The sequence below is a fragment of the Marmota marmota genome, unplaced genomic scaffold, assembly GCF_001458135.2.
Source record: "Marmota marmota marmota unplaced genomic scaffold, marMar, whole genome shotgun sequence".
NCBI classification, from domain to species: domain Eukaryota; kingdom Metazoa; phylum Chordata; class Mammalia; order Rodentia; family Sciuridae; genus Marmota; species Marmota marmota.
The window spans coordinates 5,676,907-5,699,410 of record NW_025999968.1 but is presented as its reverse complement, the minus strand read 5'-3'; the positions used below and the strand labels follow the sequence as shown (position 1 = coordinate 5,699,410).

Here is a 22,504-nt window from a genome sequence, read left to right as displayed (position 1 = left end):
CGGTCACCACGCTGGCGAGCCGCTGGGCCTGCTCCGGGCGCTGGCGGCGGCCCGGCTTCTCCCCTCTGGCTCAACGACAAATTGAGGAGGCTCAGGTGACTGTGCCTCACCCCCCCTACCAGGAGACCAACTGCTTATGTCACCGCTGGTATTGATGGAGTTCTCTCCTCCGCCGCTTTCTGCTGACATCAGATCTCTGCCATGTTGATATCGTATGCGAATGTCAGCCTTTCGTTCCCTTTGCCGGGCAACCAAAGCAACGGGTGAGTCCTGTCCGGCCCTCGGCAGGACCCCTACCGAGAAGCAGTTTCCGCGGGCTCCCAGCCCCGGCCCAGGGAAGTTCCGGGAGCCGGAACTCGGCCTCTCCGAACTCGGTGTAAGCTCGGCCTCTCCGAACTCCTGTAAGCTCCAAGAAGCAGTCCCCGCGGGCTCAGTTCCGGGAGCCGGAGTTCGGCTGCTTAGTGCTTGTTGTATGCTCTGATAGGAGCAGGGTTCATGAAGCAGCCTCCGCGGGGCGGTTCCGGGAGCCGGAACTCGGGCGCCCCGCGCTCGGCGTTCGCTCCGATAGGCTCAGGTTCTTAGAAGCACCCAGGCGCAGAACCCTAGCAATCTGTTTGCAAGCCACAGGCGAATTGTAGCCTGGAATTACCTGATCTATGGCTGAATGAGTTGCGGTCAGTCGAAAACAGGGGACGTGACGTCAGTTTACCAAGATGGTGGCTGCTGGCCTCCTCTGTGGACTGACCGGTGTGTAGAACCGAGAAGGACCGCTTCCTTACCCCGTCTGGAACCCAGAATTCAGCCCTGAGTACGGTGCTTGCGCGGCTGGCAGAAACTGCAGCGCTGTAACCCTGCGTCTCTATCCCAGCGCACACTGCAGACTCTAGCCGCGGGGCGATTTGCTGAATAAGCAGTTACCCTCCGTGCGACAAACCTCTCGCGTTTGAGTCTCCGTAGCCGATCCTCGTGCGATGGAAATCCTTCCTCCAGGTTCCGGAGCACCCCACTATTGCTGGAAATTCCTAACAAGATATCCTTTAGCCGTCCTGACTTGTCATACTCCCACACAGTGAAGCAGCACACGGGGGTAATGCACTCCCCTCGCCGCCATCTTCCAAATCCTCCTTTGTCACATTTCTTAATGTTCACATTCCTCCTCACAAAATGGAGTCATTGACAATAGTAGTTTATCCATTACAACACTTCTTCTTAAACCCATTCTTCTGCTTTCCCTTGTTAATCTTTTCCTTCAGCAACACGTCGAATTACCATGATTAGGGAGGTACTTTTAAGAAGCCTAAAACAGCAGAATGTGAGTACACAGCATCAAAGTCTAGCGCTATAGAAAGAACCACGTGTTTCTCTCTAGCTGACCTACTGGGTTCAGTATGCCAAGCTAAGAATTTTGAATTTGATCTTTAAAGTTATGGGGTTAAACTTCTGAGATGCAAGCATTGTATTACATGAGAGCCCATCTCTGCATTAAAGAATTATGGGTGATGTCCACTAGAGCTGCCAAGGACCTGTAATGACAGACTGTGGGTTAAGAATCAAAGAAGCTATGTCTTCAATTGAGGAAAGAGTGGGAAAGAGAAGTGTGAGAATATGTCTTCAGGAGTGAGTAGATGATTAATTACCCTTGAGATTCTTCTGTTAAATGATGGAGCCTTCTAGAACATGTTCATTCTTCCTCAGACAAGGAAAGAACTAAAAGGTCCCCAAGAGAAAGCTGAGTCTTGGAAGCTACCAGTCTGGGCTTTCAGGTCTCCTTGTCTCCACACTTTTGGAGAGGCCCATGTCCAACCTTAAAGAATCTGATTGGATATATTAAGAGAAACTAGGTTTCCTTTTAGTTGCCATTATGTGTGTAGTTGTTACTTATGCTTCTTATTCTGATGCTTTGTGCACACAGTGTTATTTTGGGTTCCCAAATGGCATTCTGTAGGGCAAGAATGTACTGACTGACCCACTTTCCTTTCCAGAGTAAATAATCTGATTTTGTTGTTTAGTCTCGGGTTGGTTTGTTTGAGCCAGTCGCTAAATGACAGATCTGTGCTGTGAGTATAGACAAGATCAGACTCAGAGCTTGCCAGGCAGAAGGTCAGATCCCTGACTAATGGCCAGCTTACTGAGCAGGGCAAGCCTGTGAGGACTTGAGGAAACAGCAGGCAGCCATTCTTTGATCATATGTGCCATTCTGTTGGCACAGATCAGAGCTTGAGAGCTACTTTCTCTTTATGACTTTACAGTATATTCTTGGGGTGGAAAGATGTTTCACAGATTTCAAATGAAATTTTGAAAAATCATCTTTTTCTTTGAGTGGCTATGGTATGGCTGCAGGATGTCTTTTTTTTTTTTTTTTTTTTTTAATCAGACTGCATCTCTTAGCATGGTAGATTTACTCTTACTCAAAAGTCATAATGTGAAGAGCACATACCTCTTATGATTAAGACCTGGGTTCCAGACTAGTTCTCTAAGTAATCTTGCTGAGCCTTAGATTCCTTATCATAAGATGACAGAAGGAATGATGGTGGTTATGAGGTGTCCCAGCTTGGGGATGAAGGTGTGGTAGCAATGATGGAGCTCTATTAAATATTTAGCTTTTTTTTTTTTTTTTTAAGGCAAGTACTCTACCACTGAGTTACACCCCAGCCCTTTTTGTCTTTTGTTTTGAGATAGAGTCTTGTGAAATTGCCCAGGCTAGCCTGGAACTTCCAATCTTCCTGCCTCATCCTCCCAAGTCATGCCTGCATGCCTAGCTGAAATGTATTCCTTCCTTCCTTCCTTCCTTCCTTCTTCCTTTCCTTTCCTTTCCTTTCTTTTCTTTTCTTTCTTTTTTTTTTTTTGTACCAGGGATTGAATCCAGGGGCACTCAACCTATGAACCATATACCCAGCCCTTTTTTATATTTTATTTAGAGACAGGGTCTCACTGAGTTGCCTACGGCCTTGCTATGTTGCTGAGGCTGACCTGTCATCCTGCCTCAGCCTCCTGAGCTGCTGGGATGAAGTGCATTTCACCTAACTTTGTGTTTTCCTCTGCTTGAATTCTCCACAGCTTACTTAGGTTGCAAAATTCTGTCTTTAATTTTGCTACAGAATGGCTTCAGGGTTCTGTTAGTTTAAAATATATATCCATTAATACATAAGGTGAGTATTATCTGATAAGTAAGGAATATGATTCTGGTACTATGTTTTCTATATTGTGTTCTTATTAGCCTTAATTATATTTTTATAATTCTGGGGGATAAATTTTCCTTATCAGATTTAATGTATATCAATTTTTTGTGGGGTGGGGTGTATAATAGCCTTTTCCAGGCATGGTAACACACACCGGTAATCTTGGCTACTGGGGAGGAGCAAGTTTGAAGCCAGCCTCAGCAACTTAGTGAAACCCTCTCTCAAAATGAAAACTAAAAAGGGCTGATGATGTAGCTTAGTGGTAGAATGCTCAGGGCTCAATTCCCTGGTACCACAAAAACTAAACAAAACAAAAGCAAAAAACAAACTATTCTCTTGTTAAAACTTTGTTTTTCTTTTTAGTTGCAGATGGACACAATATCTTTATTTATTTATTTTTATGTGGTACTGAGGATTGAACCCAGTGCCTCACGCATGCAAGGCAAGTGCTCTACCATTGAGCTACAACCCCAGCCCTTAACTTTTTCTTTTTAACAGTCTCCATTTCTATGGTTCCAATAATAGTAATTTTTATGTCTTTACTTTTGTGGTAACTTGAAATAATGATGTTATACTCAGAGAAAATCAACCAGACTTTCCTCAAATATCTTATGTTTAACATGACATTTCTTTTTGGATCATACAGAAAGTAATTTTTCTCATGTCTAATAGCTTAATAATGATAGTTATTGTCATATTTAAATTTTAAGAATTTGCCTCCTAAAAAAGTAATGTTTCCTTAATAATAAGTAAGCTTGTTTGTTTTATAGCATCTTAAATAATGGGTGACATCCAGAACAATTTTTTAAGAGTACAGGATCTGAGGTTGGAGTTTCTAGATAGCTGTAATAATTTGTCTACTAATAAAACTTGACCTAGTCTAGTTGGAAAGAATTCCAGAGGGTACAGTAAGATTATGGTATTTGGCTGTAGTGATGTACTAAAGCATTTGTAAAATGTTGATATGTCCAATGACATTTTGCAAATGATCCACCACACCTGCTTATCCAATTCTGAAGTGCATTTTAAAAGTAGAACCCAGGGGCTGGGGATGTGGCTCAAGCAGTAGCGCGCTGGCCTATGGGGTGCTGGGTTCGATCCTCAGCACCACATAAAAATAAAGATGTTGTGTCCACCAAAAATTAAAAAATAAATATTGAAAAATTCTCTCTCTCTCTCTCTCTCTCTTAAAAAAAAAAAAAAAAGTAGAACTCAGGATTTTACCACACCAAATACTAATTGTTTAGCAGTTTCCAGTAAATAATTGGTGATCTTTTCTTCTTTCTCCGTTATATCTATAGATATTAGATATCTATGTTTTTCTTTCCCAGTCACAAAAGGAATGAAAAATTGCTTATGAAATACATATATACTCCATGTATTTTTCTCACCTGTGTTTAGATACTGAGAACAAATTGGAATATAATCCCATCTTAGATATAATCTTTGTTGATTTTGGTATACATTCTTTGATGTGTATTCATATCAGAATGCTGTTTTGAAATATGCTTTTGTTACTAAACAACATTATTAGGGAAAATTGCTATGTTGTTTAGTATTCTCTCAAATTAGAGAAAGGAAAAAATGGTTCATATCAGCAGTCAGTATTGCCTAAGCATTGGGACCCTTCTTTATATACATTTTCAAAGCTAAGAGTGAACCTTGACTTCTTGGCATTCTTTTCACGATTATTCTTTTCACTTCCATCCTCCATCTGTTTGGTTTTCATCAACTTTGACTAAAATTCCATGACTAAATTTAAAAGTAGTTGATGTCAGTATATTGCTCTGGGACCTTGGAGAAGGGATCTGTGACACTCTGTGTCTTTTTTCATTCTTCTATTCCTAATATCCCCCCTCCCACCAAAAAATCATAGACTAGAAGTAATAATATGCTATTTTACTTTTTTATACAGGTTGTTTTCTTTCCAAAATGCATAGCCTTTAGATTTTGCCAAGCTTCTAAATTTAATGCTTTTTTTCTTACAGGAAGTGGACTAATCCTTAAGGATGAAGCTGAATCTTACCAAGGTAGTTAATGGCTGTCGCTTGGGAAAAATACAAAACGTAGGCAAAACAGGGGACCACATCATAGACATTCCAGGCTGCCTTTTGTACACCAAGACTGGCTCTGCCCCACACCTGACTCATCAAACACTGCATAATATCCATGGGATTCCTGCAATGGCTCAGCTTACGCTGTCATCCCTGTAAGTATTGGACCCCATCATTCAAGAATTGACTCTGGCAGCAGTTTAGTTACCTTAGTTAGGTGTAAGAAAGAGAAAAATGTCTTTTACTCATATGTATTTATAGATTTTCATATTAAAATCAGAAGAGAGGTATTGGTATACATCATTTGGCCCAGACCTAGAACCACAGATGAATCCTGAGTAATAGTGCTGTGCTGCTTTTTCTACAAACTTGCAATCCTTCTCTGCCCTCACTGCTACTGCTTCCTGTAGGAATGGGGCAAGAAATGCTCTCTAAGAGCTAAACTTGGAATTCAGGGGCTGTCATCATGCACCAGCCTCATAGTTATTCTGCTTCAATAATTTTTCTGCCTTAGCACTTGAACTTGCTAGTACTACTTTATGAAAATGGAACTGCTGGAGTTAAATGACTTATGTAATATATAAACCAACTTTGTACTTACTTGAAGAGCCTACTGTATGATCAACTGATTCTGTAGTATTGTGATATCAGTTGTGACTTTGAAGGGGCAAGAGAAACAAGAAAATCCAAATATTCTGAAGCAGCTGATCTGTGCCAATTTCTCTTCCCCCAGAACCATTTACAAATTCAAGGCTTTGATTTTGAGTAATGAACCTAGTCTAGTTAGCAAGGTCTCTTGAATAATGAAGTACATTGTTGTACAATACTGCATTTAAGACTACGTAGCTTATTCGAGTGAGAAGAAGAAGGCTTCAGTTGTTATGCAGTATCCATAGAATGATTCATTATTATGTATTTTTCTGTTTTATTTACAGGGCAGAACATCATGAAGTTTTGGCAGAATATAAGAAAGGAGTTGGAAACTTTATAGGTAAAAATTAAATTATTTGTGTCTTAAATGAATTTGGAGTTTGGAGATGCTATTGACTTATTGATAGTTTATTCATGCATTTATTTATTCATTATTCTAATAGAAATCTTTTGGACCAAGAATCAGCCATTAGGTATTCACAGTTGTATAGGAAACAGTTGTTGCTCTCATGGAACTCAGATCCTAGCTGAGATAAAGATAAACAGGTAATTCTAGTAAGAATATAGTGACTGCTTTGTAGGATTAGGAATATGTATGTATATCATGATAGCCCCAGAGGGAGGAGCACATACCTGCTCTGAGGATATGTGGAAGGTGATCAGAATAAAGAAAGAATTCTTGAGAGAGTAGATAAGGGGGCGTCTTAGATGGCTCAAAGGAGAGCATTTATTAGCCAGGTCAGTAGTGGGAATGCAGTGGTGGAAGACAGACAGTTACAAGGCAGATACCGGCACTGAGCAAAGGACAGAGGGAACATACACAAGATCCAAAGCATACTCAAGATCCCTTGAGCCACACTCATAAAATGGCAGATGAAGACTTTATATACAGCTATAATCTGGTATATTAATATTATCTTCTGTTCCAAAAGTAGGATTTTTTTGGTACAGATTTATGTATTCATTTATTTAGAAGAAAAGCTTAATGGTGACAGGTACAGAACCAGTTTTTTGTGGACCACTTTTTTCTGAAGCTTTTTCCCCAATACCTGGGACTCACTTAAGTGAAGACAGATCCTGTTTCCATTGGTTAGTGAGTCTTCTGCTTCTGTTGGTTCATCAGAGGAGTTGATGTGGCATCATTCTCCTAGATCTGAGGCCAGGTATAGACTCCAGTTTTAAAGTGTACAGGCATGTAATTAAGTCAAAATAGCTATTGTAAGCTTTCTAGAAATAATCATAATAATTGAAATTGTGGAAAATTGAGGTGAACTGCAGAGGTTTGTAACTCACTTTGTTTATCTCTTTTTGAATGGAATCCCCCCCCCCTTTTTTTTATGGGAAATTTGGGTAGTATATGAAATTTAACCACTAATGGTTTACTAATTGTTGTTTTAGATTTTTTTTTTAAGTGGCTGTCTTTTAGACTAAAGAACCTAAGAAACTGTCATCTTGAGTCAATAAAACAAAACATACTGAGAATGAGATCCATTTGTAGTATCCCACAGCATCACTATAATTCTGTCCCTAGGGACCCATGATTATTATTAATGAGATTTGTGGTTAATGAGATTTCCTTTTGATTATATCTCTTTATCTTTCTAGTACCAGTTCCTTTTGGATGGTTCCTAGAATGAGCATACTTAATGTTAAATTCTTTAAAGAAAATTGGGATCAACATGTCACTAAAAACTTTTCATTGTATCTCATACTCTAAGATACACCTTTCCTTTGTAGCAGCTCACTATATCATTAGACGTGAATCATTACATTCCATTCTTTTAGATGAGTAAGTTTCAAAGTAATCTTTTTGCTTATGCTGATAGGCCACTTATAATTCCAAGATAGGTACCAACTGTTTACTATGGTTAGAGCTGATATATCCACCAATACATATGTGAAGCTGTTCCCTGTTACAGTAGTGTTATTGTTGACATAAGCACTCTCAGTGGTTCTTCTTTGTGTTTGTACAGGCATGCCAGAATCACTCTTATACTGCTCCCTGCAGGATCCAGTCAGCCCCTGTCCAGCTGGTTATGTAACAAATAAGGTGTGTTCTCAGAAGGGCCTCCAAGGCTGCAGCTTTGTTCCAGGAAGTCAGCCTGTTATGTCTCCTCAGAAGTGAGATTCTCTCTGTCTGGGTTGAATTCCTTTATATCTTCTTTTTATTGTGATGATTTTAATGGAATTGGGCTGAAATATAAGAGACAATATGGCTGCGTAAGGATGAGTTAAGGGGAGGAATATATCCTCAGCATTTTTTGTTACAAAAAAGTGGGGTGTGGAGGAGGGTCAAGCACGTGCCCAAAAAAGAAGTTGCTATGATGGGAGAAGACAATTGTCTTTTGATGCCATGCTGTATTTGCAGTTTTAATAACTCCAGGGAGAGTGGGGAAGTTGCTGGTGAGTGTTATCATATGCGTAACTATATATAGTAGAACCTCAGTGTAATACTGCTTGCTGCTAGAACAGAATTTGAAAAAGCTGGGTCCATAGCCAGAGATCTTAGTGAAGAGTGGTATCAAAAGGACTTCCAAAAAAAAAAAAAAAAGGACTTCCTTAAAAGTTTTAATCTAGAGGTGTCCCCGTTGGCAGGATCTCTGCGGACAGTGTTCAGGTGAGGCCTCAGCAGGTACTACTGCTTTACGAGTGAAATCACTTTCCCTGCACTCACTTTGTTGATCTCAACAATGTTGATTTATCTAAGAATACTATTTTCAATTATTCTCCTGTTTTAAGCTTTATTTAAATTTTATAATTTGAATTCAAAAGGCAATATTTGACCTCAGTTATCTTCCCTATTTAACAGGGGAAGACTTCATTTAAACAGTATTCTTATGCCTTTGGTACATACTGGAAAGACCATTTATGGCTTCTCCGTCTGTGTCCGTGGTGATCTCATCTAAGAACAGATCCTGTAGGGGAAAGATTAAACAAAGATAGAATATGATACAGTGATTCTCATGAACTAAAGGGTTGATGTCTTTGCATGTAATTCTGTATCTACCTGAACCTAGTAAACACTTACTAAATGCTAACATATAGAGCTCCAGAATATCCTTTTGGGATATAGGTATAAAGTGAAATATTCTAGACAAACAAATATAAAACGGTATAATAAGTGTCTTTTTTTTTTGTTTCTGTAAAAGAAAGAAATCCAAATTTCTGTAAGAGCTTAGAGGATTAAATAATTCATTACACCCAGGAACAGTTGGGGGAACATGTTACATGATATTTAAATTCAGTTCTTTGAAGGACACATAGTATTTTTCCAGGCAAAGAAGTAGAAGGACATGTCAGTCAAAAGGAATAGTGCCATCAAAAGCGAAGAACCAAAGACTGTGGTTTGTTCAGGAATAGCAAGGGTGAGGTTGGGGTGGGAGAGATGTGATTGGGGACAATGGAAGATTGTATTAGAAAAGTGTGACCGAGGACTCTTTGGGGGGCTAACTCAAAAGTTGGCTTGCATTACCATTGAAGGATTCTTTATGAACTGTCAGATCTCTAGAGCATTTGAAATTTGGAAATTTGCTTTTTCTCTCCATGAGACAGATTTTTACCCACCATGTCTAGATCCTAAATTGATACCATCTCTCCAGTTGTAAAGAATTAATGCTTTATTACTTTATTGCTTTCTCTCTTTTTTGTATCTTACTCTTGCTAATTCTTCTTTGTCTTGCTTTATGGCAGTCTGTGTCTGTGTGGGGTGTTGGAGGACGAGTAGAAATGACTGTATCCAAGTTCATGGCAATTCAGCAAGCCCTTCAGCCAGACTGGTTTCAGTGCCTCTCAGATGGAGAAGCATCTTGTGAGGAAACAACTTCCACAAAGAGGGCCAGAAAGTCTGTGGACCGATCCCTCCTATTCCTAGATAGCTGCCTGCGGCTACAGGAAAAGTCAGAGGTATGCTGCACCACCACCCCTCTTTTCTCTTAAAACTCCTTCCACTCTGTGATATCTCCTTTTCTGTTTCTCCTTCTACTTCTCTGCTTCTTGGTCTATTTCACTTGTTTTTATTTTTCTTCCTTGAACCCTGAAAACTAATATTTTCTAGGATTCTATCTTAGGCTCTGCTTTCATCACATTATATGTGTCATATCCAAGCAGCCTTTCCTTTGTTTTAATTGCTGAATAATTCTAAAAATTATATGTACTCTCAAGATTTGTCCATATAACTTCAGTTACATAACTACTGGCCATAGCTTGGTTGTATTACTCAAACTAGTTGCTATTCATCAAACTCAGAGGGAATCAGACTTATTGTCTTACTTCTTCAAACCTGTTCTTTCTTTCACTCTTCCTTAATACTTTATCTCAGTTCAAGTTCCTTAGTCCAAAAACTTGAGATTTTCAAGATTATATTGATTGATTGATTGAGTATTGAGCCCAAGGGCACTTTACCATTGAGCCATATCCCCAGCACTTTTTTATTTTTTATTTTGAGACAGGGTCTTGCTAAGTTGCTTTGAGCCTGCCTAAGTTGCCCAGGCTGGCCTCAAACTTGGAATATTCCTGCCTTAGCCTCCCAAGCTTCTGGGATTACAGGCATGCTCCACCACCCTTGGATTAAGAATCTTTTTCTGCATGCATATTTAATATCTATTTATTCACTCTCCCTTGATTCTATCTCCCTAATATGTCTAGAACCTGCCTCTTCCTTCCCACCCTTCGTATCACCACCTTAAGCTATGACTTCATCATCTCTTATATAGTTACCTTTGAATTATTCTTTCTGTCTCTATTGTCTTTTTTATTTAATCCATCTTCAGCCCTGCTTTCTAAGAGACCTTTGTAATACCCAGGTACAAGCCCATTGCCTACTTTCCTAAAAGAATTTAATGACTCTCCACTTCAGCTCTTACATGGCATGTACACCTGTGACCTGGCCTTCACCTACTTTTCGGCTCATTGTGGTCTTTTCTCCTGTGGCCTGCACTCTGACCTTCCTGAATTATTTACAATTCTTTATGGCATTTGCCTGTTTTATTCTTGGGCCACCTGTATACAGACTTTCTTCTGGACTATATCTTTTATTTTTTTAATCTCCAGCCGTAATCCCATACTTTCTCCCATTGGCTTACTTCATTCCATCACCATTCTATGAAACTGGTTCCTGATTTTTTCCAGAAGGTGCTATTCATCCTTTGATATCTCTTTAATTTGTAGTTGTATTATAACCCCAGTTATATTCCAGTGATTTCTTATGCATTTACCTTTATTAAATTGTGGCCTCTTTAAGCTCAATTTCTATGTCGTTTTTGTATTTTCATCATGTAGCAGAAGACCGGCACATGGTAAACCTCAGTAAATGTTTGCTGATGGTGAATGATTATGATGGTGAGGAAGCTGAAACTGTAGCAGTATATAAGGGAGCCCAAGAGCAAATTTGGTGAAGTTGGAAGAGGATGCATTTATTAGGAGAGCAGAGGAGGTGAGGGAACAAAAGATAGTGATCAGACAAGAGACTTCCAATATTTAAGATTATTTATGTGGAGTAATTATTTATATATATAAATTATATTTATATATATATATATATATATATATACACACAGATATACATATATATATTATAAATTATATTTAATCAGGTCTAATCAGGTATAAGCTCATTTTGAGGAACACGGTTATTTTGACGCTAGCAATAAAAATATAATTTGGCTAATAAGCTTAATGTGCATGAAATATTAGAGAAGAGAGAGAGAATTTTTTTAATATTTATTTTTTAGTTTTTGGCAGACACAACATCTTTGTATGTGGTGCTGAGGATCGAACCCGGGACACACACATGCCAGGCGAGCGCGCTACCACTTGAGCCACATCCCCAGCCCAAGCTTGCTTTTTTCTCCATAAATTCCCTAGGTCAGGAATGGCAAATGGGTTTCATCCATGGAGCTTAGCACCTTGCCCAGTGCCATAGGAAGAGTTGTCTGTTAGCCCTGTCTGCCACAGAAACAGGAGAGGAAAGTGATGTCAGTCAAGTGCCTAACATTCTAGTCTGGATGACCTAACTTGTGTCAGATATATTCATATAACTTAAGCTTCATATATTCAGTGGTTGAATTGAAATTGCTGTTTGCACATCCCATTAATACCTCAGATTTAGAGTGCACAAAGCAGAATAATCATTGTGCCTCAGCCTCCACTATTTTTCTAAGATTATTCCCTGTCTTTGCTTTTAGCACCATCTCCCTGAATTTCCAAAACAGGAGCTAGTAGTCTTTCTAGAATTCATCTTCATCCTCTACTAAGAAAACTAATTCACCAGGTTGTATTGATCCTACCTCCTGATGCAGTTTCAAATTTTATTTGTACTCTTTCTTCCTCTGCCTGGGCCTTAGTCCAGATCATCTTGTGTTTCACTTAGGTTAGTTAAATTGTCTCCTACGCGTTCCTTAGCCATACTCATCTTTATTTTTCACACAGCAGCCAAAATAGTCTGATTCTTTCCCTTCTGCTTAAATGAAGGGGTGAAATTCCTTCTTTACAGTGTTTCAGACTTCCTCCCCATCCTTTTCTTTTACCAGAGAGCCAGTTATTTTTGGAGTTTTATACATGTAATGAATACTAGAATCGGGTGCAGTGGCACATGCCTGTAATTCCAGTGAATCGGGAGGCTGAGCAGGAAGATCACAAGTCAAGGCCAGCTTCAGCAACTTAGTAAGGTCCTAAGCAACTTAGTGAGACCCTGTCTTAAAATAAAAAATAGAAAGTGGCTCAGTGGTAAAAAGACTCTGGGTCTAATCAGCAGTACCAAAAACAAACCAACCAATCAACAAGCATAGATATACATGCCTGTATTATGGGCATGTGATTACATGTTCAACAATTTATTTGGTTTTGGTTAACAAAGTTCTAAAACTTTTGTCCATGCACTTAATTAGTATATCTACTTCATTCTTTTTAAAATAACTATAGGAAGCCATGTTATGAATATGTCATAGTTTATGCTTTTGCTCTGCTGATGAATGTTTAGGTTGTTTCCAGTTTTTCATTATTCTAAATATCTTTGTAAATATGTCTTGATGCATATGAATGAATGTATTTATAGGACAGATCATTAGAAGTGGAATTTTAGGATCCAAAGATGGATATTGATATTTTAATAGGTGTTACCTACTTGCCCTCCTAAAAAGCTGAACTAATTTTTACTCTTTTTTGGTGAAAGTCTAAGGGAAATGAGAGGGTGTTTACATGCCATTTCCCTTACACTTTTTCCTCCACTCTGTTATTTGTGTTTTAACTTTTTTGTTATTGTGATTGGCAAAAATGGCATCTTATTGTTTCCGCTTTGCATTTCCTTGCTGGTGAAGCTTAGTAGCTTTCCATATGCATATAGGGTATTCAGATTTTTCTGAATTTTGTTTAGTTTTGTTTTAATCGAAGTTAGGACATGCTGATTCCTGTTGATTGCCCCTGTTTCCTCAGTCTTTTCTTACCTATTTTGTGTTTTGCACAGAGTGTTTCTGGAGATTGTTGGGGAGCATACCTTCCTTTGATGTTTCATCTGTGGTAATTTTGTTGTGATCTCTTCTGTCCATTGGACCATGTAAGGTTCATGTAAAAAAGTGTCTTACTAAAATGGTTAAGAGCATCAATCCTTTTCTTGCCTCAGGTCCTTCAGAAAAGTATCATCATTGGAGTGATTGAAGGTGGAGACGTGATGGAGGAGAGGTTGAGGTCAGCACGAGAGACAGCCAAGCGGCCTGTTGGAGGCTTCCTTCTGGATGGCTTCTATGGGAATCCAGCAACCCTGGAGACTAGACTGCACTTGCTGTCGTCTGTCACTGCAGAGCTCCCGGAGGACAAACCGAGGCTAGTGTTCAGTTGGGATGCGGGCCAACCTCAAGGGATACAAGAAAGGAGTGCTGGCCAGTTGTGTATGATACAGTCTGTGTATGAGTATGCCTTCTGATGTTTTGATTATGTCCTTTCTGTCCTTTTCTCAGCAGACTGTGAGGGAAGTTTTCATCAAGCTTAGCCTGCCTTGATTTCAGAATGTAGAACAGAGGATGATTGCCATGTGAATTACTGTATTGATCCCCATAAGTGAGGGCAAGTGTTATACTGTTTCCTCACATTCTTGTGCCAAGTATAAATATTGTTTTTGTTCATTCTAGCTTGTTACTTGAGGACAGGTGTAGAGTCATGCGGAATTCTGGTTTAAATCAAGGAAAGTTGAGGACAGATCTTGGATGCCTAATGCATTGAGGCTCTACTAATAAGAAGTTTTAGATTTGAGATAGGTAGTGAGTAGTGTCATTTTTTGAAGTTCAGGGAATTGGCAACATAAGTGGGATTGGTTCTCATGTTTCCATACTTGCAGGATTTGCTATGTACTCGTGAGCAGAGATGATCTGCAAGATTCAAAGCTACAAATTGGAAGTTTCTGAAAACAACTCATGTCACCTTAGACTTCCTAAATTTTAGCTCTTTCTTTCTTAAAAGAGGAAAACAAACAAACAAACAAAACACCAGGTAAACCTGGGGGTCATTATGTTAAGTGAAATAACCATAGCGCAAAAAGACCAGTGCTGCACAATTTCACTCATATGTGGAACCTAAAAAAGTTATGTCACAGTATAGAGTAGAATAGTGTTTATAAATGACTTGGGTGGGTGGGTTAGGAGGATGTTGGTCAAAGGATATATAATTGCACAGGAGGGATAAGTTTAAGGGATGTGTTGTACCTTATGATGACCATGGTTAATGATGATAAATTGTATTCCTGAAAAAGGCAATGTGAATGGATGTTAAGTGTTCTCACCATAAAAGTGATGATTAGATGGGATAATGCATCCATTAATTAGCTAGATTTAACCATTTCATAATACACACACACACACACACACTTCAAAACATGTTGTATATGATAAATACATACAATTTTATCTGTCAGTTAAAAAAAAAGACTTTGTAGTCTTTTATTTCACTTGGTGTGTATAATCATGCTTTTTTTTCCTGCATATATATATATATATATATATATATATATATATGAAGTTTGATTATGGGGTGCTGCCTGGTACTCCTTGAGGGCTATTGAATAGTATATAGAATATGTCATTTTATTACTTTTTTTAAAATTCAGGTATAACATGCAATAAAATGCACAAATGATTGGATACAGGTCAATGAATTTTTGCACATTTGTGTAAAGACCATGCAGAATAGTCATTTTCTGGACTTTTTTGTGTTAAGTGCTCACAGATGTCTGTTACTGAATTTGAAAGCTGGGATTGTTTTTCTTTCTATCAGCATGTAGAAATGCCAGCTTCAGTTGGAGAGGAGTTCTAAAACACTACATTATTTGAAGGAAACTGTAGTCAGGAAAACTGGCATATATTTAAGGTTTCTGCTTGTTTAATATTACATAAGCCTTTTTTTGAACTTCTTTTAGAAATCAGAGAATATGTAAGCTCTTCTCTTCCAGTTCATGAAAAATGGGCTATCAGTAGAAAAACAAACATAAAAAATAGTTTCAATCAGCCAGCCTGATCAAATGCATCTCTACCATTTTGTTTTAGTGGCAAAACCTGCCTGAAAATTATTAATACTCTCCAAATGCCTTATCCAGTCCCTCAGAAAACACCATTTCATTCTACGGTGCAAACTTTCTGTTAACAGAGAAAATAAAAAGAAAACCAATTAGATTCTTAGATCTTGTGGCCAGAGTTCAAATTCTAAGAGCAAGAGTCGCTGTATAAATGAAGCTATGTTGAATATGATAGATAAAAATATCTTTACTGAACCAATTATGAAAAATAATTATAAGAAAAATTCAGTTAATAATTTGAAGGAGAAAGAAAGTATATGGCTTTGCACTCTTTAAAAAAAAAAATCTCTATAGTATATAGACGAGCTATAAAGTTCACCCAAGACCAGGGAGGTTGTTCAGAAAGGATGAGAAGGGAAAGAGAAACCAACCATTATTGAGTTTTTCTATAGAGTCAGGAACTATACTGTATACTGTATGCTTTTCCAAATATCTTATTAATCCTCACAGTGATTTTGTGGAGGAATATATTATTGCTCTTAACTCAGAGATGTTAAAAACCTGCCCAAAATAACACAGCAGTTAAATAAACGGTAGAGCTGGGATGTAAGCTCATCTCTCTCTTCCTTCAAAGCCCTAAGCTCTTTCTACCACATGTTGCTATCTGCTGCCAACCACTCCAACCCTGATTGCTGTCTTTTGTTATTATTGCTTTTAATGCCCTTTTCATCAGAAAGACTCTTGATGTCATTCTGGGCATTGTCCTCACGTCACTGTTCTTATTGTCATTTTCACAGGCTCATTTGTGGTGTTAGCCGGCCAGATGAAGTGCTCGAGTGTATCGAAAGAGGAGTGGACTTATTTGAGAGTTTTTTCCCTTATCTAGTGACAGAGCGAGGATGTGCACTGGCTTTCAGCTTTGATTACCAGCCGAATCCTGAAAAGACATGTAGGTCTTCTGAAGTTCATCTCTGTCTTAAGGAAGTTTCTTCTATTTCCTATTGATTTTTGGCCTGAGTCACCAGTCAGAAATATGTACACGTCAAGCCAGTCTTTTCTAAAACACCATCTTTGTGTGTTATCTATATGCCCTGGCATTTTGGCATACAAAACTAGGTACTTAAAACTATACATGTAACTCTTCAATTGTGGGTTATTGATATTGTAGTGAGTAAAAAACAAGACCTTTTCTGTTAAGCTGAAAAAAGAACATTCAGAATAAATTGTGATAAAAATCTAAGAAAATTTTGAAAACCTTTGAACTGCTTGGTAAAAGTTAATTTGTCGTCCCCCACCCCCCCCGAGCCCCCACAAAAGAGTTCTTTGCTTTTTGCAAGCCCCATTTTTGTAAACCCCATGCAATTAAATTACAGGGAGCCTTACCATCGTCTGATCCTGGTGTTGGCATTTAGCTTTTTGGAGTTTTTTTACACACTGAGATGAGAAAGCTGTTTTCCTCTGTTAATATTGCTTTGAAGCACTGCCATTTTTCTTTTATTGTTTAGTTATTCAGAAGTCAAGGCAAGCAGTTTTAGATTCTAACACTCACTTGGCAGTGGAAAAGGAACCGGACACAGCCTGTGGCTGGGGGTCTCTTGAAGCAGTTGTGCTGGAGACTATTGTCTGCCCCATCCCCCTCTGGCTTTGGAGATGGTCTTTCCTTTTCATTTTCCTTTCTCTGCTTTCCTCTGAACTCTTCCTTGACCACAGCCAACCTTAACTTTGAATAGGACCCCAGAATTCTTTAAATGTTCCCTTTATTTCCTACAAGTGATTAAATTTCATTCAGAAGATGTCACACTTTTATAAAGCAACTTCGATATTAATCTAAATCAGATTACTTCTAGATACAAAATAAATTAGGTTGATTAAGTTCTTATATATAGGAGGTCAATTTTACTGTTCTTTTAGACAGACCAGAGCATGATATATGTGAATAGGCATACCATTAACACTTTATACATTTTCATGACTTCATTTACAAACTAAATTACTTCCAGGACAGAGATAACTTAGACTTCCAGTACCATAAATATATGCAAAGCTCTACAAGAGGCTGACACTGAGTTCTGTGTCTCCGGAAGGAGCAAGTTCCTTTTTGGCTAGAGAAAGCCACATTCCTTCATGATTAGGAAAACTGAAATAGTTTTATTAATCATATTTGTGTGTAGTGTTTGTGTAAGTATGTTGTACATTAAAGTTTTTGCCAATTAATATTGTATAATCTACTTGAAATATAGACCAATACAAAGCCCTGTTTTTATTTGCGTGTACACTTGAGATGAGGCTAAGGAAAAACCCCAGCACATACATACATATCAAGTGTTAGTTAAAATCATTCCTTGATAGTAGGGTTATATGTTACATACCTAAAACCATAGTTTGCTTAGACATTGTTGAATATCTCAAATTGTTTCGATACGGTAGATAATAGGTCAGTGATCATCTGGGAGTATACTGCTATTTTTCTTTCTTGTGTGATTTCCTTAGGATAAATTTCAAGAGTGGAATTACAGGGTCAAAGGGCATGAAATAATAACTAAAATAAAATTCTTCCAATGGCTACTCTTTATCTAATCTTCATTCAAGACTTTCTGTTGGTTTGTCCTTCAGTATTACAACAGAATGGGACACAAGAAGAAATCAAATCTGTGGATCAAATAGAGAAAATTAAAACAACTGATTGCAACCAAGAAATGACATCATTTGAAATTAATCTGAAGGAAAAAAGGTAAAAATTTTTTGAAGCTGTAATTTTGATTTCTAACTTTTTAATTTTCGTCTGTTTTAAAAGTTTATGTAACTGTTCCTTTTTCAGTTTATGACTTCATAAAATATTTATAGTTGGATATTACTTAGGCCTTCTCAAATTTGGTTCCAGAAAAACTTTTTTCTGCAGATGAATTTGTGTACTTTATCTTGTCAAAAAATTGAGGCTAGATAACAATTGCTTTAGAAAGGCTGTCAAAAGATTAGACCAAATCCATTTGTTTGGTGTCTTTTATTCCTTCCAAGTACTTTAAATAATGATGGAGTGAAATTGGATTTCAAGATAAAACAAAGTTTATAACTTGTAAGGAACTCAAGTTGTCTTGGTTATGTGCACTTATAAATCTTAAATAAAACATTTGCCTCAATAAAGAATGAACTAAGATACACTGTAACTCCACATTTGATCAAAAGTGATAATCCTCAGTACCAGAGAGGGGTGTTTCTGTGAGTTTGGTGCATTCCCTTCAGGATGAGGATTTGTTGGTTTCTGTGAAGGGACATTCTAGGGATTCTGACTTACTTATGTCAGTCTAGTAATACTAGAGACTTGGGAATTTAAGAAAGAACATGAAAATCTTAGTTTATATTTTGTTGGGGCTTCTTGATGTAGGTCTGAAATAGTAAAAACTAACTCATTTAACTTTGTGAAAAGTACCCAAGGAGATTAATTTCTGTTTTTAAAATATTTTTGTATTTTAAAATATAAATGGTTACAGTACTACTAAAATTCCCTTTTTCTTGTAGATGTAATTGGAAATTGTAGTATGCTTATTACCAGTGCTAGACTTGAAGTTTTGGAGACTTGGAGACAAATTCTAGCACTGCTTTTAAATATAAGACATTAGTCAAGTCATTTAGCTTCTCTTTAATAGCTGATAAAAGGTAAAAACTGTATAGTACTTAGAATGTGCCCAGCAGAGTTCAACCCTTTCAGCTCTCTTAACTCATTTAATCCTCTCAACAACTCTGAGGTATAATAACTTTGGTTCAAGGATGAGAAACAAAGGCACAGATTAATGTTAAGTGACTTTCCCAAGTGAGTTGTGGAGCCAGAACTCACTCTGGGTAGGCCCAGAGTCCTATAAATCCCAACAGTAGTCTTCATCTGTAGAATGACAATAAAAACAGCTATCTCAGAGAGTAGATGCAGATTAAATAAGACAGTGTGTGTGAAAATGCTTTGTAAACTACAACAGCTATGGAAGTAGAAGGCTATGCCATGTTTTTTGATGGCAAGGGGCGAGAAGTGTCATTCTCCAGACCAGCATTTCCTAACCTTGTGTGACTTTTCAGTGCTCAACATGAGTGAGTGACCATGTGGATTTTTTAGCCACCAGCCTTGAAGATTGCATCCATTAGAGGAAAACTCCTGAATCTCCGTGATTCATTGCATTCTTTGTTAACTTTTATCCACATTGCCATCTTATGGAGGTGCCTAGCACTAAACATTTGCCAGGCATGTTATTAACGATTGGTAACTTTACCAGCAAAACAGATAGTCTAGGTTGTGGCTTTCTTATATTCTTCACTTTCTAGAATGTCACTGTGGCTTCCTTTTGCAGGTATCAAGAGGACTTTAACCCACTGGTAAAAGGGTGTTCCTGTTATTCCTGTAAAAATCACACTCGTGCATACATCCACCATCTACTGGTGACCAATGAGCTGCTGGCTGGGGTCCTGCTAATGATGCACAATTTTGAACACTACTTTGGATTTTTCCAATCCATCCGGGAAGCACTAAAAAGTGACAGACTGGCACAGTTGAAAGAACTCATCCGCAGGCAAGCATGTTAAGAATTGGCAATACAAATCTGCCTCTGCACTGAGCTTGTATCACGGTTATAACATGGAAAGAAGAAAAGAAGAAACAGTCGTAGTTTGAAGCATTTAAATCTGGAATAAAATCTGTCAAAATAAAGAATGTCTGTCCCAAACTGCCCACATGAGGGTGAAAAGATGTCTTCTAAAGACTTAAATGGCCTAGATTGATCCAAAATGATTGAACCATCATCTGTAAAATTTCTAGGCCAATTCTATTAGTAGGTAGAGACTCATTTAGTAAAAAACCAGAGGTGAGAAGATACCCTCGAAGAGGAGGATGAGATTCTGGGAACACTGAGATGGAGATGACTGTGCATGAGTAGCATAACCTCTGTGGACACATGTCTGTTGATTGGGGTTTTCTTAATTTTGATCCTCATAGTTGGGGAGCTCTTTTGGATACTTTTACCTTCCATACTGCCGTGGTAATACAGTCACTCCGAAAGGGCTCTTGTGACTTAACCATGTTTGCCTCTGCCCTGGAACATGGGGCTTAACCAATGCTCCTACGAACTTTGACCCAAGTCATTCTCCTTCATTTGGCCATTGGGTCTATTTGTCTTCCTAGAACCACTGTTCTTGCCCGTAGGATCCAAAAGTGTACCTAGCTGCTTTCGACTGGTCATACAGATCCACTATACTCCACCCTTCAGGTTCATAAAAATCCTAATCATGAAATGACTATAGTCCTGTCACTTGTGAAGATTCATTTCTAGTTTGTCCCCTTGGATGAAGCCTGGTGGACAATTAGAAGATCAGTTTTAGTCCTACTTAGCTGTGTTGCCTAGGAAAATGAGTTAGGCCTCTGTGCCTGTTACCTCATGAATAAACAGGGACAGGCATAGTGGATATGAGCTTCTAAGAATCTTCTAGCTTTAAAATTTGAGGAACAACCAGGCATGGTAGTGTACATCTATGTGTTCATACTTCTTGTTCAATGCCAAGCCCATCTATAATCTTAGCTACTCAGAAGACTGAAAGCAGGAAGATTCCAAGTTAGAGACCAGCCTGGGCAGCTTAGTAAGACCTTGTTTCAAAATTAAAAGTGAAAAAAAGCTGGGGATACAGTTCAGGGTTAGAACACTTGCCTCGCATGCATGATGTCCAAGAAAACATTTTTTTTTTCCCTTGAGAAACAAAGTTTTAGATTAGAGTACTAAACATACTTTTCATCCTTGCTTATTCATCACTATTGACCTGACTTTAAAAAAATACAGCAGTACCAGGAGACAGGCAATAGAATAGATATTTAGCACTAAAATGAAGTTCTGCCTATCAATTTTGGAGTTGTTGGTGAATTAGCATCAGAGATCCTGGGGGGGTCCTTCCTTGGTCCTCTCTGATTGTATGATTTTGTTCTTATCAGAAGAGGAGTAATATTTTTGTTGATGATATGACTGGTTATTTTTATTTTATTTTGTGCTTTTCTATATTTGTCAATTTTTATAAGGAATACAAATACACGTATATAGTCATTTTTGTAAAATAACAATAACCAAACCAAAAAGACTTTTTTTGGAAGGGGTAACAAATGCATTGTTTTACCCTCTTATGTTTTTCTGGTTTTTAAATTTTAATGGGCATTACTGAATGTTGTTTGTAGTTATTATGTGATTCTTGTATTTTTATGTGTTGGGAACCCATCTATATGTTTTTCTTTTTAGTGATGTAACTTCTCGGTGAATGGCAAAGGACACTTATGGACAACAGAGTTTCTGTTCTCAAGGATCTAATTCTCTTGGAATTATTGTATTATACTTATTTATGTGTTCATATTTCTTGTTCAATGCCAAACCCATTGTTGAAGGATTATCAGTAAATATCCCAGAGTCCATATAAAAGTTATGAGTTTTATTTATGTCCAAAATACTGAAAATTCTGTTCAACATTATTCAGTTTCCTGGGTCTTTTTCTTATTAGCACATTTCAAAAAATGTTTCTGTCCTTTAATGTAGTAAATCTATTAAAGGCAATATCTAATAAACATTTTTAATTTAAAAAATTCACTGTGTATTGCTTTCTGTAAGTGGTAGTGAGTCTATTAAGACAAAATATTAAATTTCCATGGTACCAGAAATGTTCTAGAGATTTCTCACTGGAAAAATATTTTTTCTCTAAGAACTTTCATGCTAAATGCAGAATCCAAAGAGGAACTATTATTAAATGATAAGTGTTTTGAAGATTTCCTTATCTCTATATTTATATTATCAGAGGCCATAAGACCATGATAGTGCCTAATTGAAAAAAATAATAATCACAATCTTGGGAGATTTTATTGTACCCAAGCAACTTAGTAAATGCATTCCATATGAATCTCACTGACCTTTAAAGCCTCACTGTGAGGTACTGGTATTACTATATTGAGGTTAAAATTTGAGTTTCAGGAAGGTAGAGTAGCCTTCCTGATGATCTACCAGAAATTTTAGGAAAGTTGAGTAATTTGCCTGAAGGCAAATTACATGTTGTTCCTTTTTTAGCCAGATACTCAGCCCCCAGTTTAGATTGTAGCTCCATCTGAGTAAAACTCAACA

At 37.8% G+C, this 22,504-nt stretch overlaps 1 protein-coding gene across 3 annotated transcripts in view; it reads left to right on the top strand.

Annotated features, from left to right (window-relative positions):
* The window catches only part of Qtrt2 (queuine tRNA-ribosyltransferase accessory subunit 2), a 73,781-nt gene extending 51,806 nt beyond the window's left edge, over nt 1-21,975 (top strand). Inside the window, exons 2-9 of one of the 3 annotated variants that reach the window (XM_015478496.2) lie at nt 5,168-5,388; nt 6,169-6,224; nt 7,858-7,934; nt 9,575-9,787; nt 13,500-13,699; nt 16,178-16,329; nt 17,994-18,111; nt 19,715-21,975. In XM_015478496.2, the coding sequence (XP_015333982.1) occupies nt 5,189-5,388; nt 6,169-6,224; nt 7,858-7,934; nt 9,575-9,787; nt 13,500-13,699; nt 16,178-16,329; nt 17,994-18,111; nt 19,715-19,946 (1,248 nt within the window). In that variant the 5' untranslated portion in view covers nt 5,168-5,188 and the 3' untranslated portion in view covers nt 19,947-21,975. Of the gene's footprint in view, nt 1-5,165; nt 5,389-6,168; nt 6,225-7,857; nt 7,935-7,981; nt 8,288-9,574; nt 9,788-13,499; nt 13,700-16,177; nt 16,330-17,993; nt 18,112-19,714 lie in introns of those variants that run through there. The other 2 variants (XM_048803282.1, XM_048803283.1) reach the window with 2 other exon arrangements.
* Nucleotides 21,976-22,504: the final 529 nt, after the last annotated feature.